This window comes from Erinaceus europaeus, chromosome 17, assembly GCF_950295315.1.
Source record: "Erinaceus europaeus chromosome 17, mEriEur2.1, whole genome shotgun sequence".
NCBI lineage: Eukaryota > Metazoa > Chordata > Mammalia > Eulipotyphla > Erinaceidae > Erinaceus > Erinaceus europaeus.
This window is the reverse complement of record NC_080178.1, coordinates 14,285,242-14,302,308: the sequence shown is the minus strand read 5'-3', so window position 1 is coordinate 14,302,308 and position 17,067 is coordinate 14,285,242. Positions and strand designations below refer to the sequence as shown.

Here is a 17,067-nt window from a genome sequence, read left to right as displayed (position 1 = left end):
TCCGATGGTGGCACACCTGGTTGAGCACACATTACAGTGCATAAGGACCCAGGTTTGAGCCCCCTAGTCCCCTCCTGCAGGGGCAAAGTTGTGAGTGGTGAAGCAGGGCTGCAGGTGTCTCTCCCTATCACCTCCTTCCCTCTCGATTTCTGACGGTCTCTATTCAATAAATTATAAATAAAGATAATTTTAAAAAAACTATTGTACCCCAAGCATAATGCTCAGTGATATCCATTGATATTTAGCAACCATAACTCACCAGACATTCTACTCCAGGAAAAGAGAGAAAAATACTACTGCATTATTATTTTTTTTTCTTGCCATTGTCAGAATCTCCATCCACTTGCCTCCTAGGGCTCTGTTCACTTTTGGGGCAGTGGCCCTGAAAAGGAACAGTGAGATTTAATTCATAGGGCTGCTGACTTAGAAATATGGGGGCGGCCAGGAGGTGACACTGTAGTGTGCAAGGACCCAGGTTCAAGTCCCTGCTCTCTGCCTGCAGGGAGAAAGCTTCACGAGTGGTGAAGTAGATCAGCAGGTATCTCTCTCCCTATTTCCCCCTCCCCTCTCAATTTCTCTCTGTCTCTATCCAATAAGTAAATAAAATAAAGAAAATAAATGTGTGGATATGTAGTCAGGTTAACTTAAAAAAAAATCACCCTTTCATAATTCAACACACACACATATGCCTTTAAAAACCTTTATTTGTATGAACAATTAGCTCTTGACTTAGCTTTTAAAAGAGTAGAGACCTTATATATTTCACTTTGAAAAAAAAGTTTCTGTTATTAATCAGAAATAATGCTTTCAACATCCCCCTGCCCCACCTTATCCCTTGAAGTTGGCTATGAAAGTAAAACCAACATGTACATTTTGTGACAGAGATGAGAATACAAAAGACAGAACATCTGGAATTCTAGAGTTTACTGTTGCTGGTGAAGAACACCTTGAGCTGAGTTCATTCTCCCAGCCAAATCCTGAAGGACAATGCTTTAAAATAACACGTGATTGATTGTGTGTGTGTGTGTGTGTGTGTGTGTGTGTGTGTAAGGGGGGGAATCAACTTCGTAGGCTACAGGGAAAAGAATGGAAGATCAAGGATCTTTCTTTCTGCCTTGGGACAGGGAAGTCTCTATTTAACACTGATGAGGAACAAGGGAGGCTGTGCCTACGGTCAGACAAGAGATGGTTTTACACCGTCTGTAAGGAGGCCCAGGGTTACCAAAGCGGGTGGCAGAGAACAAGCCGGTCTACTCTTGGTTCCAGGAGCCGGCTGAGCTGCAGCAGTCTAAAAAGCCCCAAACACACACCCCTGTGGGTTCAGGGGGATGAGGGGGGCATGCCAGGGGACTGCCTTTCTAACAGGTGCTCCAGGGCGGGGACTGGGAGTTTGATGAGTAAATGCTGGAAAAGGGGACAACAAAAAGCAAAAAGGCAGCTGGTCTCTCGCACTCGGCCTTAGGCTAACACAAACTGCAAGTTTGTCAGCAGCACCTTGATGCCCCCGGTGACGGTTATGGCCGACGTGGCAGGGTCAAGCTTGTAAGTGTTGGCATCCCCCTTTTTATACCGGTCCCGGAAAACATAGATGCTCCCATTACAGCTGGCGATCTTCCAGAGGGATGGGGCAGAGCTCCAGGCCTCGGGGAGGCAAAGCCGGGTAAAGCTGTCTAGCAAGGGATTGTAGCACACCAGGGAGTCCCCTTCGGCCACGATGAACACCAGGTCCTTATGCACCGCTGCGTGCATGCGACCTGCGAAGGGCAGCACGTAGGGCTTCACGTGGCACTTGTCTGTCTCTGTGTCAAAGCACTGGATGAGTCGGGAAGGCTTGGTAAAGAAGTCCAGGTCATTCTCCTCCCCACCCAGTAAGTAGATGATCCCGTTGAGGTTAGCACCAGCGGCCCCAGACACAGCCACCTCGAGTTGGGTTGTCTCTGTCCAGACGTTATCTCCTACCCGGTAATAGATAACTGCATTGGAGAGGGTATCCTGCAGCGTTTTTCCACCGAGGGAATAGATGGCATCTTTCCCGGGCACAGACACCAGGGTGTGCTGGAGCCGGTCCCGGGGCAGAGGTGCACACCACTCCCAGTCCACGGTGGCGTTGTTGCACTTCCACATGCGCCGTGGGATGGACCCTCCCACCACATACAAGTCTCCACCATGCTTGCAAGCTGCAGTGATCTGGTGGCACAAGCTGTTTTGGCCACTTACGCTGATGGAGTCATCTTCTGCACAGTGCAAGGACACAGCCAGGGAATGGGTACGAGAGGACTCTTTCCCGATCAGGTAAATGTGCACATTCTCCCCAATTTCCTATTGGCAAATTAAAATCATGATATCTATCACTGGTGGGCCAAGGCTCAGCCTAGATACATTTCCTTAAGGTCCTGGGCCACACACTGGGATCCTCCTCTGACCTACTAGCTTCTAGTTATTATTACAACATCCTGACTCCATACACTCTGCCATCTAATATGTGTGTTTGAGGGGGGGGTAGAAATTGTATTGTATTCATCCTTCTAGCTTTTTATTTTATTACTGAGAGAGAGAGAGAGGAGGAGGAGGAGAGACAGAAAGAGACCAAGGCATTACTCTGGTACATGTAATTCAGGATCTCATGCTTGAGAGTTCAACACTTTATCCACTGTGCAACCTCCCGGGCACTTCTGTTTATTTACTTTGTATAAAGACAGAGAAATTAAGAGGGAAGAGGAAGACGAAGACAGAGATGGAGAGAGAGAAATACCAGCACTGTTTCACCACTCTTGAAGCTTCCCCCTGCAGGTGGGGACCAAGGTCTTGAACCTAGGTCCTTGCACCTTGTAATGTGCGCTCAATCGGGTGCACAGCACCTAGCCCCGCTTTCTAAAAACTATTTTGAGGGCTAGGTGGTGGTGCATGCCGTTGAGCGCACATTGCAATGTACAAAGACCCAGGTTCAAGCCCCCTGTCTCCACTTGCAGGGGATCAGTTTCATGAGTGGTGAAACAGTGCTGCAGGTCTCTCTCTGTGTCTAGCTCCCCACTCCCTGTCAATTTCTCTGTCTCTCTGAAATAAATAAAAACTTATAACAAGCAGCCAGGAGGCGCTGCAGTGGATAAAAGCACTGGATTCTCAAGTTCAATCCCTGACACCATATATGCCAGTAATGTTTTGGTTCTTTCACCCAAATTAATGTAATAAATAAATCTTTAAAATTTTACTTATTTATTGGAGAGAGACAGAGAGAAATTGAGAGGGAAGAGAGACACCTGCAGCCCTGCTTCACTTGTGAAGCTTTCCCCCTGCAGGTGGGGACCAGGCACTTGAACCTGGGTCCTTGTGAGCAGTAATGCGTGCAGTTAAATGGGTATACCACTACCTGGCCCCATAAATAAATCTTAAAAAAAAATAGGGAGTCAGGCGGTAGTGCAGTGGGTTAAGTGCAGGTGGTGCAAAGTGCAAGGACCGGCAAAAGGATCCCGGTGCCAGCCCCCGGCTCCCTACCCGCAGGGGAGTCACTTCATAGGCGGTGAAGCAGGTCTGCAGGTGTCTACCTTTCTCTCCCTCTCTCTTCCCCTCCTCTCTCCATTTCTTTCTGTCCTATCCAACAATGATGACATCAATAACAACAACAATAATAACTACTACAGCAATGAAAAAAACAACAAAAGGGAAAATAAATAAATTAAAAAAAATAGGGGTGGGGAGGAGCCTTTCAGGTCCTGGTGAATGATGGTGGATGGAGACCTAGGTCAGGGGTAATAGTGTTTTACAGACAGGGTGAGATGAGAAATTTTACCCATGTGTCAAAACTACTTACTGAAAAACCACTGCTCTCTACCCCACAATAAAGAGAAAAAAGATAGTCAAAAAATAAGAATAAAATAAAAAAAATAAAGAAGCTGGGGAAATAGCACAACTGGTAGAGCACTAACTGGACTGGGCTTTTTTTTTTTTAATTTATTTATTTATTCATGAGAGAGAGAGAGAGAGGAGAGAAAGAGCCAGCCGTCACTCTGGTACATGTGCTGCCAGGGACTGAACTTGGGACCTCATGGTTGAGAATCCAGTGCTTTATCCACTGCATCACCTCCCGGACCACTGGACTTTTTAAAAAAGTTTTTTATTCCCTTTTGTTGCCCCTGTAGTTTTATTGTTGTAGTTATTATTAGTATCGTTGTTGGATAGGACAGAGAAATCGGGAGAGAAGGGGAAGACAGAGAGGGAGTAAGAAAGATAGACACCTGCAGACCTGCTTCACCACTTGTGAAGCGACTCCCCTGCAGATGGGGATCTGGGGGCTCGAACCGGGATCCTTAACGCTGGTCCTTGCGCTTAACCCGTTGCGCTACTGCCCAACTCCCTGGACTGGACTTTTATAACTGACACTATATGCACTGAAGAGGTGTTCTGACTTCTTTTTCTCCTTCTCTCTGTTTTGTGTTAATCTCCAATAAGTAAAACATTAATAGATAAAAATAATAACTATCATGAGCATGGCCCAGGAAGCGACACAGTAGATAAAGCATTGGACTCTCAATTATGAGGTCCGAAGTTTGATCCCTGGCATCAGATATGCCAAAATGATGTTCTGGTTCTCTTCCCCTTATACCCTTTCAATTTCAAATCTATCCATCAATCTTTCAAAAACACTATCATGAGCTAGTGTTCCAGACTTTAAAGGGCTCTCAGGACTAATGCAATGCTACATATGCCCTCCTCCTCAGCTCTCCTAACGTGAAAACAGAGAGAACTTATCAGCTATCGAGGGGCCAGACCAACAAAGGACTGGGATGCATGAATATGATGGTGATCCAACTCTTCAGAAGTTTGTCTTACCTTCAAGCTAGTTCTAAGTGACTCAGCAAAAGCCTCTCTTTCCTCTTTATTAAAATTGATCCAGGCTTCTATTGCTTCTGTTGGGTTCTGTGAGCACGGAACTCCATCTGTGAGAGCCAGAGGGAAAGCAGTCATTGGCAAGCTGATAATCCAAAGAGGAAACTCAGAGTCAGTGGCTCTGAATATGAAGCACTTCATTAGGTACTGTCCTGTGTCTATGTGAGTGGTGACCTCAAGTTGCCTTGCTTCTCTTAATCAAAATGATGGCTGGACAATCCCACTGGCCATGCAAGCAATCTGCTGGGTTATAAAAATCAACTAAAATAGGAGCTGGCTGGCGACGCATATGGCTGAGTGCACCTGTTAACAGTGTGCAGGGAACTGGGTTCAAGCCCCTGGTACCCACCTGCAGGGGAGAACGACATCAGTAACAACAACAATAAGAACTACAGCAATAAAACAACAAGGGCGACAAAAGGGAATACATATTTTTTAAAAAAGAAATAAAAAAAATATACATATATAGCAAAGCAACACGCTATCCAAGTGAGCTATTTTGCCAACCCTGATTTTCATTCTTAAGTGTGTATGGAGAGTGAGACCCCACACTACCAGTTCCACCGTCCATGGGGCTTCCCCAGTACAGAGGCACTCCCATGGTGTGCCAGGGTTCCAACCCAGGGCTTTTGCCCACATGACCTGTAGGCCCCCTACTGGCTGTGTCCTCAGTAAGGAATGGTGCCTGATATCTGCTGTACACAATCTCAACTTAATCTTTCTCAGAAGTATCTAACTTGCTATCAAGAAAGCTAACAGCAGGAAGCCTGAGTTCCTTTCTCCTGAACAAGAACATCCAAGGAGCTGAAAGTGATGCGGCCTCTTTTCTTTTTTTCTCTTTTTTATTTTATTTTACATTTTTTTTGGAAAGGGATTTCTTTTTTTTTTCTTTCTAAATATATTTTATTTATTTTCCCCTTTTTTGCCCTTGTTGTTTTTCATTGTTGTTGTAGTTATTATTGTTGTTGTCGTTGTTAGATAGGACAGAAATGGAGAGAGGAGGGGAAGACAGAGAAGGGGAGAGAAAGGCACCTACAGACCTGCTTCACCGCCTGTGAAGTGACTCCCCTGCAGGTGGGGAGCCAGTGCTCGAACCGGGATCCTTCCACCGGTCCTTGTGCTTTGCACCACGTGCGCTTAACTGTGCTACCGCCCGACTCCCAGATTTCTTTTTTTTTAAATATTTATTTATATATTCCCTTTTGTTGCCCTTGTTGTTTTACTGTTGTAGTTATTATTATTGTCGTCATTGTTGGATAGGACAGAGAGAAATGGAGAGAGGAGAGGAAGACAGAGGGGGGAGAGAAAGACAGACACCTGCAGACCTGCTTCACTGCCTGTGAAGTGACTCCCCTGCAGGTGGGGAGCTGGGGCCTCAAACTGGGATCCTTACACTGGTCCGTGCGCTTAACCTGCTGCGCTACCACCCGACTCCCTACAGCCACTTTTCTTAACTTACCCGAGATGATATCAGTGAGTAGGTGATGAGGCAAGTGGAGAAATTCCTCTGTGCTCTGCAGCTGGGCCAGGTGGGCCTTGGCACAGTGCTTGGCAGCAGTATAGAGCTCAGGGTCACTGTGCCGATCTGCCAGCCACATCACTTGAAGGCAGTTCCCCACCTGCACTGTGCGGGCTAAAAACCGAGAGCATTCCTCAAAGAGGGATGTCAGCTGATACATGTCTGACACCTCATAAATCTCCTGCAGCTCATCAGCTCGAAGCTTCACAGTCCCGTGGTAGATGTAATCCACCAGGAGCTGGAAAACAGACTCACTGACATCCTGCAGCACAATCACCCGGTTATGGGCCTCTTTCAGGTTGGACGTGAACATGGACCGGAAGAAGCAGCTCTGAGCCGAGAGGACCAGCCTGTGGAGCTGAAACTCCCGGCCTTCCACTGAAATGGTGACATCAGCAAAGAGCTCTTCCTCCAGACAGAGTTTCATGATGCCCTGAGCCACGCGGCCTGAGTGCGACCGATCTTTGAAAGTGTAGTTCACGAAGTAGTTCTCATCCATGGATGCTCCAGGCTCCTCTGGTGATTCCATGGTGGTCGAGTGCTCTCTCTGCCAGCTGTCTGCAAGCAACAGCCTGAGTTAACTCAGTACCCTGGGGAGAAGTGGAGTCATGGGCCCTGCATCCAACCGTCCAATTCAAGGAGGGAGAAGAGTAAAATGACAACAAAACAGGGGACATTGGCTTTGCTCTTGACCTTGAAAAAAACATTCATAACATTCTTTAAAACTGTCCTGCTGAAGTGGTGCCCCACTGTAGTGAAATAATGAACACTCTCCTCTGGGTGTTTCCCTAAGACAAAACAAAAGATGGGGGCTGGGCGGTTAAGCACACATATTACTTAGTGGAAGGACTTGGGTTTGAGCCTCCATTCCCCACCTGCAGGGGTCTGCTTCACCAGTGGTGAAGCAGGTCTGCAGGTGCTTCTCTTTCTCTCCATCTCCTCTGTCTTCTCTCAGTTTCTTTCTGTCCTATCTAATAAAAAGTAGAAGGAAAAAAAAAGATTCTTTCCAATAATGCCATGGAAGATTTGATATTCATGTTAACACCTGGAAAAAAAGAACATCAGGGGCCCTATAATCTTAAAAGCCTGGTAAAAATTCTTACTGACAAAATAACTGCTGGACATAAAACCAGTGCCAGGCTCATTAAAAATGACCCAAGTCCGTGGTCTGGGAGGTGGTGCAGTGGATAAGGCATTGCACTCTCAATCATGAGGTGCTGAGTTCAATCCCGGGCAGCAATGTACCAGAGTGATGATGTCTAGCTCTTTCTCTCTATTCTACCTTTCTCATTAATAAATAAAATGTTTAAAAAAAAAAAAAAAAAAGACCCAAGTTCTTAGGGCCGGCTCTCATGGAGTCCAGACTTTCCAATGACAGATGCCAGAGACCTCTGTCAACCCCATGTTTACTCTTTTCTGAGTTCCTCCCCCAGACTCCCAGATCTGGAAACAGGCCTAGGCCCAGGGAGTCCGACTGCCACGTGCAGCGTGCCCGGAACATCTGGGGTCGCCCGGGAAACAGTCGCCCGGGAAACTGTTCCCCCCCCCCCACCCCCCAGCAACCCTCACTCCTGCCACCCGGTCTTCGCCTAAACCTCAGCTCGGGAAGCGGGGGAGGGGTGTGGAATGTGGAAGCCAGAACCCCTGCCCCTCCTCTCACCCGTGCGCTTCTTTAGGGTCCTTGTCGTCTGTCCAGCCTCTGCCCCTGCAGCCAAGGCTACGTTCACCACACTGGTTCCCCACCTGCTGTCTTGGCTTTCTTACCTGCGTTCCCTCCTTTCATTCCGACGCCCGGCAAACGCTAGAAGAAGATTCCGACACCCGGTACCCGGAACCTCCGCTTCCGACACGGCGTCCGCCCGGAAGAAGATCGAATGCACTTCTTCCGCTTCCGGTCCGTGCCCTTGGAGCTCCGAGTCCTGTAGGTTTCGCCGGGGCTGCGTCCTGGAACATGGCGGCTGCAGCGGCCAGGGGCTGGTTGCGGGGCATCCCGGGGGCCGCGGCGCTGAGCAGGGGTGAGCAGGGGGCAGCCGGCTGAGGCCTGGGGCTGGAGCAGCGGGCGCACGGAGCCCTGGCGCCTCACCCGACGCTCCTGCCTTTTTGTCTCCCGTGCAGTGGTCGGACGACCCTCGGCACAGTTGCTGCAGCTGAGGAAGGAGAGCGCCGCGGCCGACACGCGCCGTGAGTATGTGTGGGCCCAGCCCTTCTCGGGACTGCAGGGGACCCCTTCGTGCCCGTGGCTGATGTTTGCCCTTGTCCCGTGATGCCCTTTCTTGCTTCCGCCCGCAAATCTCTGCTTGTCCCTGGACCGTCTGCAGGCAGAATCGGGTCATTCTTGTGCGCTTATGCCTCTGTGTTACGGTCCTGATTGTCCTTCTGTCCATTTCCACGACTCCCCCCTCCCCCTCCCGCAGCTATTTAAACTGACAGCCCTTTGGCGACCACCGAGGTGGCTTAGTGGCTAAAGCACACCAGAGTGAGTGATCCTCTACTGTTCTCTGGCTGTTCTGTCATTGAGCCTTGATTTTTTCAAGAAAAGTACTTGTGTATTTTTAATTTTTTTGTATTATATTTATTTGATAAAGACAACCAGAAATCGAGAGGGGAGGTGAAATAGGGAGAGAGACAGAGAGAAACCTGCAGCACTGCTTCGCCGCTCGCAAAGCTTTCCTCCTGCAGGTGGGGACTGGGGGCTTGAACCTGGGTCCTTGTGCACTGTAACTTGTGCGATCAACCAGGTGCACCACCACCCGGCCCCTGTACTTATGTATTTAATGAGAGATACGGAGAAAGAACCATAACACTGCTCAGCTCTGGTTTATAGTGGTGCTGAGGATTGAGCCTGGCGCCTCAGAGCCTAAGGCATGAGTGTCTCTTTGCATAGCCATTATGCTATCTCCCCAGTCCCGTAACTGTTCTGTCATAAATAAATCTCTGGTAAAATAAAATTAAGTAGCAAACTGTTAGCTCTTTGAGAGCTGGGAACATAGTCTTTGGGCCTCAGAGCTGTTAAATATGTTACGTGCTAGACACCTTGCTAAGTATTTTAGCGGATCATCTTATAAGTCCTCACAACAGTTTTACTAGGCAGACAGCATTGTTTCGCTGCTAGAAGGCGGGAAATAGCCCTGAGGAAAAACTTTCCCAGAATCTAAGAGCAGTGACTGACAAAGCTGATCAGAAGCAGAGAACACCAGGCATTACTCTCCAGTTCAAGCTGTGTGGGTGCTTGTGGTTAAGGTTGCTTGGGTGAGTGTATGGAGACAGATTCCAGTCAACTGAGAGTCAGGAAACCTTTTTTCTTCTCCTTTCTGTACTTCATTCACTTAAACTAGATAAGAGTTTTAACTAGATCATCTGAGATGGCTGTTCAGCGTGGCAGTTCTTAGTTTGAGGACCCATTATCTAGATGTGAAGGAGATGCAGAGAAGTGGCTACCCTTAAAGAACTCTGAGTGAGTGTAGGGGTAGATAGCATAATGGTTATGCAAAGAGGCTCGCATGGCTCAAGACTTCCAAAGTCACAGGTTCAACCCACCAAAAAAAAAACAAGAAAAAAAAAAACCTCTGAATGAGACATTTGACATAGCAAAAATGCAAGCTCTCTGAAGGGAGAAACATAGAATACTGCTTCCCAGAGATCTAGAGCGAGGAAGAGAGAACCAGGGCATCTTTGGCTTGTGCAGTGCCGGGGATCGAACTTGGGACCTTAAGCTGAGAATTTAACACTTTATCTGCTGCACCACCTCCTGGGTCACACCATACAATAGTTTTGGGAAGAGGTGACTATCCCAGCTTGAGTAATAAAGAGATTCTTACTGAACTGTGTGGGTGGCGTTTTCTCCAAGTTTTCCTCACTTCTTATTCCCTGGAAGAGGAACCTTCTTTCTTCACCATTTTCATTTTCATGATTCTGCAAAGAGCCCTTTTGGAGATTGAGTAGATGCAGGGCTGGCTGCTGCCTCCTCTTTTTTTTTTTTTTTTAAATCTTATTTATTGGATAGAGACAGAAATAGGGAAGGAGGCAATAGGGAGAGAGAAAGAGAGAGACACCCACAGCTCTGCTTCACCACTTGTGAAGCTTTCCCCCTACAGGTGGGGACCAGGGGTTCAAACTTGGGTCCTGGCACACTGTAACATGTGCACTCAGCCAGGTGTACCACCACTTGGCCCTTGCTGCTGCCTTCTTTACTCCTTTGTTTAACGTCTCAGAGTCCACAGGCAGAGCCACTACTCCAGCCCGACAGTGTAACTCCTTTGTTTAATGTGTCTTCTCCTTCCAGCCACTGTCAGACTACGGGATGATGTAACCCACAAGCAACTCTCAGCTTTTGGAGAGTATGTGGCTGAAATCCTGCCCAAATATGTCCAACAAGTTCAGGTAATACGCATTACTGTTGCTTGGCCTTAATTTAAGGAAGAATCATGCTTTCAGGGAGTTGGGCGGTAGCGCATTGGGTTAAGCGCACGTGGCGCAAAGTGCAGGAACCCAGCGGAAGGATCCCAGTTTGAGCCTCGGCTCCCTATCTGCAGGGGAATCGCTTAACAAGTGAAGCAGGTCTGCAGGTGTCTATCTTTCTCTCCCCCTCTCTGTCTTCCCCTCCTCTCCTCTCTCCATTTCTCTCTGTCCTTTCTAACGATGACATCAATAACAACAACAACAATAAAAAACAAAGGCAACAAAGGGGAAAGTAAAAGAATCATGCTCTCCTGGTGAGTAGGAGTGGGCAGACTCCTCCAGACCAACTTGGACTTCTTTCTCTGCCTTAAAACTTAAGACTGTTAGCTGGTCTCTCAGTAGCTCTCGGATCCCTCTCCTATCCTGTTCTGTCTCTGCAGGTGACATGCTTCAGTGAGTTGGAGATCTGTATCCATCCAGATGGAGTCATCCCAGTGTTGACTTTCCTCCGCGATCACACCAATGCACAGTTCAAATCCTTGGCTGACTTGACAGCAGTTGACATCCCCACCCGGCAGAATCGTTTTGAGGTGAGTTAAGTAATTTGAGAGGTTTAGGAAAATATAGGAAGTGAAGAGGGAACATTTTTTTTTATGTTTATTTATTTATTCCCTGTTTGTTGCCCTTGTTGTTTCATTGTTGTTATTGACATCGTTGTTATTGGATAGGACAGAGAAAAATGCAGAAAGGAGAGGAAGACAGAGGGGAAGAGAAAGACAGACACCTGCAGACCTGCTTCACCGCCTGTGAAGTGACTCCCCTGCGGGTGGGGAGCCAGGGGCTTGAACCAGGATCTTTACGCCGGTCCTTGCGCTTTGCACCTCGTGTGCTTAACCCGCTGCACTACCACCCGACTCCCAAGAGGGAAGAATTTTTAGGGTGACAGCTATCTTTGGACCATATATTCCTTTGGGTCACACCACAGCAGTTAAAACTGAGCCCTCAGAATCACAGAACCAAAATTCAAACATTTTTGTTTACTTTTTCTGAATTGTACTTTTCCTTTGTACAAAATAAGTATAAAATTGGGGCCTGGTGGTGGCGTGCCAGTTAAGTATACATGTTACAGTGCACAAGGACCTTTGCTCCCCACTTTCAGGGGGAAGCTTTTGTCCCTACCTCATGGACTGATTGTGAGGATTCAATGAGATAATACAGGCAGATTGTCAGTGTAGAATAGATTGGTGACACAATTAGCTATTAATATTTACTGATAACCTTCTGTTTGCCAGACCATAGGGTTAAGGAGAAATAACTCCCAATACTTTTCCTCTAGCAGCCCCCCCCACTCTGATGAAGGAGAAAGGCACATAAACTGCTTATTATAACAGTGTGCAGTATCTGAGGTGTTGGGGTTTGTAAGGACATGGGAGGGACACTCAGCTGACAGACTTCTTTTTGCTTTCCTAAGACTGAAAGGGAAATATATATATATATATATATATATGTATTTAATATATATTAATATATTATATATTAATATATATTATATATATATTTAATATATATTAATATATTATATATTAATATATATTATTTTAATAGTGCAGAGAGAAATTGGGGGGCAGAGAGAGACATCTGGGGGCCAGGTGGCGGCTCACTTGGTTAAGTACACACACTACAGTGTGCAAGGACCCAGGTTCAAGCTCCTGGTCCCCACCTGCAGGGGGAAAGCTTCACGAGTGGTGAAGCAGGGCTGCAGGTATCTCTCTGTCTCTCTCCCTATCTCCCCTCCCTCTCAGTTTTGATCCAGTAATAAATAAATAAATAAAAGAAAAGAAAAAATGAGAGAGAGGGACATTTGCAGCACTGCTTTGCTGCTTGTGAAGCTTTCCCCCTGCAGGTGGGGACATGGGGCTGGAAGCTGGGTTCTTGCGCATTGCCACTGGCCCTCCTCCCCCCTTTTTCAGTGCAGTCCTGGGCCTTGACACATGCAAGGGATACATTCTACCGCTGAGCCTTCTCCTTGCCTGTGTGAGTGATAAGAGAGAAAACTCAAAGCACTGCTCCGCTATCCTTGAGTTCCATTTGTTTTATCTTTGTTGCTATCATGTGCTATCAGGGTCTTACACTTGCAAGGCAGGTATTCTGTCACTGAATCACATTCTTGACCCTTGGAGCCTTGAGAGGAAGGAGAATATTTGTATTTAGTCTTCATTATTTCTTTGACTTTTAAGTAGTGCAAGAGATACTGAGCCTACGATTGTATGCATGTGCGTTGCCCTTATTCAGAAATGCTGGCCCAACCTCTCAGATTGGCTGTCGCCATCCTCCAGCACCTCTGTTTTCTTTATAGATTGTTTACAACCTGCTCTCTCTGCGCTACAACTCTCGCATCCGTGTGAAGACCTATACGGACGAGCTGACACCCATTGACTCCACAGTCCCTGTGTACAAGGCAGCCAACTGGTATGAGAGGGAGGTGAGTTACTAGGTGTGGTGGGCCCTGCCTCAGCATGGCTTGAATTGGCTGAAACCACAGCTACAGCACATACTCTTTCTGTTTTGTTGCCTCTGGGCCTCTATTTTCTGTTTCTAGATCTGGGACATGTTTGGAGTCTTCTTTGCTAACCATCCTGATCTGAGGAGGATCCTGACAGACTATGGCTTTGAGGGGCATCCTTTCAGAAAAGACTTCCCCTTGTCTGGCTATGTTGAGGTAGGAGCCTTGAGACTGGGACAGCAGCCTCAGGAAGAGAGCCGACATAGCAGCAGGAAATATCTGTGGGTTGTGGTTTTAGAACACTGACTCTTGAAGGACCGGTCAGTAGCACAGTGGGTTGAGCACACATGGCACAAAGCGCAAGGACCAGATAAGGATTGCGGTTTGAGCCCCCGGCTCCCCACCTGCAGAGTTGTTCACTTCACAAGTGGTGAAGCAGGTCTACAGGTGTCTCTTTTTCTCTCCCTCTCTGTCCTATCCAACAATGACGACAGCAATAACAATAACAACAGTGATAACGAGGACAACAAAAGGAAAAAAAAATAGCCTCCAGTAGCAGTGGATTCATGGATTTGTAGTGCAGGCACCGAGCCTCAGTGATAACCCTGTAGGCAAATTAAAAAGAAGAAGAAAAAAGTGTTCAAAACTCTTAGTTCATTTTGTAACCTGAGGCAAGTTACTTGTTTTTCTGTCAGTTTTCTCATCTGCAAAACAGGAGTAATAACAGTACTTAGCAAAAAAATTTCTGGTGAGCTAAATAATGTGTAACACCTGATATATTGTAAAAGTTTAATTCCTGTTAGCTATTACAGTGGCAGCCTTGAGGGCACATTGTGTCCCCAAGACCAAAAAATGGAGAATCATCTTCCCCTGCCCTGGTTCTCTGAGAACATAGCTGAGGGGGAGAAACACTAAACCTCCAGCCCTTGAGAAGGGCCAGAGGCAGCTCTAGCAACACACGACTGCAGGGACCGCACGGAGGGCCGGCAGAATAGCAGTAGCTCACCTGGGTAGTGCACCGCCTTTCCATGTGTTTACCCAGATGTGAGCCTGGACGCCACTGCATTGCAGAAACCGTCAGTGCTCTGTTCCTTTTCACGTTTTCTCTGCCTCTGTTCCAAAAATAAAAACCTTGCAGATAAATCCCAGCGCTCATCTTTGCCATCTGTGTGGTGTAGACTGATTCCTAGCAAGATGCACTGTGTTTTTGTAAACACATGCGATTGTGTAGCAAAGCAGCGTTTAAGAAATGTCGAGATAGTGCCCAATGCTCCTGCTTCTTAACCATCCCAGCCCCGTTACCCAGCTGACCCTGATTGCACGAGAAGCCGTGTAAACGTGCTGCCTTGCATTTTGACAGTAATAATACCAATATCACATGGCCTCAATTTGAGTGGCAGTTTTAGTCTACTGACTTGCTCCCTGATTCTGGCTAAGACCCTTAATTGTCACTTCATTTATGAGAGTGTGAATGGGTGAGCACAGTCATTTCTGCTGGAAAAATAACTCCATTATTTGAAGGTGGTGGTGGGTAGGGGTGTGAGGTCACAGGGTATTTTGAACTGTGCATGGGATGTCACAGTTGTGGAATGTCAAAAATGGAGACATTGTGACAAGCTGGGACAGGAGTCAAGAACAGAGGGGCTGGGCCTGTGACCTTGGGGAAGCGGGCTCCTCAGTAGCCGTAGCAAACCTTCCTCAGGGTGCTAAAGCCTGCTTTTTTCTTCCACAGTTACGCTATGATGATGAAGTGAAGCGGGTGGTGGCTGAGCCAGTGGAGTTGGCCCAAGAGTTCCGCAAGTTTGACCTGAACAGCCCATGGGAGGCTTTCCCTGCCTACCGGCAGCCCCCTGAAAACCTCAAGCTTGAAGCTGGAGAGAAAACAGAAACCAAGTAGCTTCAGAGAAGGCATGTAACTCCTGGGAAGCACCTTTTCTATAACTGAGTGTCCATGTAAATAAAATTCTTACACTCAGTACTTCTGGTGTATTTATCATGGATAGAAGTGATGCTCTGGATCCCTGCCCCTCTCCCCCTGAGAAACTGGGTTCTGCTTTATAGATCGAAGATGTACATTTGCTCACCCGAGTATTTCTGGAAGAGGGATTCTGGAGCTGAAATGGCAGCTTTCACAGGACTCAGGATGGGCTTGTGGCAACTGAGGGACCCAGAGACCTAGGCGAATCCAGGGAAATCTTCATTCCATCCAAACATTCACAAAGTTCCAAGTTAACTAAGAACTCTAGCTCACTTACGAATCCTGCTCTCTCTCTGTATCCAAACAACCCATTACATTGGGACTCAGGCTTGGGCTGACAATTCTATAAACACACACACGCCCAGATGTGGGGCAAAGGACATTTGGTAACCAGGGGTCTGTGTGTCATCTAGGGGACAACCCAGCCTGGGTCCTACAACTTGCTGCCGCCGCCCCCCTCCCCCCCTCCCCCACACACACATACACAACCATTCTTACTCCTGTCCTGCTCCTGAGGCCCTATCCACTCCTTTCATGGCTACCCTTCAGCTGCTCTGGGCTGGGCCGGAACTGCAGGAAGGCCGCTGCACATCTATCCCAGAGAATTTGCTGGTGTCCACAGGTCCAGGCCGCAGACTCTGGCCCAGAGACTTGGAGGATGTTGAGAAACAGCTGCAGCAGTTCTGGGCTGCCATCCTTGATCCCTTTCACCTGCCAGACCTGCCCCTCCCAGACCCCTCGGACAGAGACTCATGTCTGGTGCTTTCCATCCTGCTCAGGTCTCTGGGAATGGCTTGGACCCTGGATGCCAGCTCAGCTGCCCCCACCCCCCATCTTCCAGAGTGTGAGGGATGGTAATGGGTGGGTGAGAAAGCATAAAGGTTGTGCAGAGGACTTACAAACCTGAGGTCCCAGATTCAGTGTGTGAGCCAGCGCTGAGTAGTGCCCTAGTCTCTCTCTTTTAGTCTGTTTACTGGATAGAGACAGCCAGAAATTGAGAGCGGAGTGGGGAGAGAGACACCTGCAGCCCTGCTTCACCACTCAAAGCTTTCCCCCTGCAGGTGAGGACCAGGGGCTCAGACCAGGGTCCTTGCACATTTTAACGTGTGCTCAAGCAGGTGCACCATCACCAGGCTTCTTCTGGTCTCGTCTCATCAAAATATAGAGGGGCCAGACAATAGCACAGTCGGTTAAGCGCACGTGGCACAAGGTGCAAGGACCGGCCTAAGGATCCTGGTTCAAGACCCCGGCTCCCCACCTGTAGGGGAGTTGTTTCACAGGCCATGAAGCAGGTCTGCAGGTGTCTTATCTTTCCCCTTCTCTGTCTTCCCCTCCTCTCCATTTCTCTGTCCTATCTAACAATGACAACATCAATAACAATAACTACAACAATAGAAAGCAAGGGCAATAAATGGGAAAATAAATATAAAAAAATATAGAGGGGCCAGGTACACCTGGCTAAGTGCACAAAGGCTCAGGCTCAAGCCCCTGGTCCCCATCTGTAGGGGGAAAGCCTCTCAAGCGGTGAAGCCAGTCTCCCTCTCTCTCTTCCCCTCCACTTTCAATTTCTTTTTTTTTTAAATATTATTTATTCCCTTTTGTTGCCCTTGTTGTAGTTATTGTTGTTGTCGTTGTTGTTGGATAGGACAGAAATGGAGAGGAGAGGAAGACAGAGAGGGAGAGAAAGACACCAGTAGACCTGCTTCACCGCTCGTGAAGCAACTCACTTGGAAGTGGGGAGCCGGGGCTCGAACCAGGATCCCTACACCGGTCCTTGTGCTTTGC

At 47.7% G+C, this 17,067-nt stretch overlaps 2 protein-coding genes across 6 annotated transcripts; one reads left to right on the top strand and one right to left on the bottom strand.

Moving 5' to 3' along the window:
* Positions 1-686: 686 nt before the first annotated feature.
* Positions 687-8,257, bottom strand: KBTBD4 (kelch repeat and BTB domain containing 4). Of its 5 annotated transcripts, XM_060176415.1 has the most exons (5): positions 8,229-8,257; positions 8,168-8,198; positions 6,344-6,961; positions 4,828-4,934; positions 687-2,319 (listed from the first exon to the last, which is right to left on the bottom strand). In XM_060176415.1, exons 2-5 carry the CDS (start codon positions 8,184-8,186, stop codon positions 1,459-1,461), a joined length of 1,605 nt encoding a protein of 534 aa, XP_060032398.1. In that variant the 5' UTR covers positions 8,187-8,198; positions 8,229-8,257; the 3' UTR covers positions 687-1,458. The 5 variants fall into 5 exon arrangements, with proteins under 5 accessions (XP_060032398.1, XP_016041886.1, XP_016041883.1 ...); XM_016186400.2 differs by lacking the exon at positions 8,229-8,257 and having other exon boundaries at positions 6,344-6,957; positions 8,168-8,187; XM_016186397.2 differs by lacking the exon at positions 8,229-8,257 and having other exon boundaries at positions 6,344-7,018; positions 8,168-8,182.
* A 7-nt stretch (positions 8,258-8,264) lies between these two features.
* NDUFS3 (NADH:ubiquinone oxidoreductase core subunit S3) lies at positions 8,265-15,282 on the top strand. The gene is made up of 7 exons (XM_007519035.3): positions 8,265-8,418; positions 8,519-8,584; positions 10,686-10,783; positions 11,242-11,391; positions 13,158-13,283; positions 13,401-13,520; positions 15,037-15,282. Exons 1-7 carry the CDS (start codon positions 8,355-8,357, stop codon positions 15,199-15,201), a joined length of 789 nt encoding a protein of 262 aa, XP_007519097.1. The 5' UTR covers positions 8,265-8,354; the 3' UTR covers positions 15,202-15,282.
* The last annotated feature ends 1,785 nt before the right edge of the window (positions 15,283-17,067 follow it).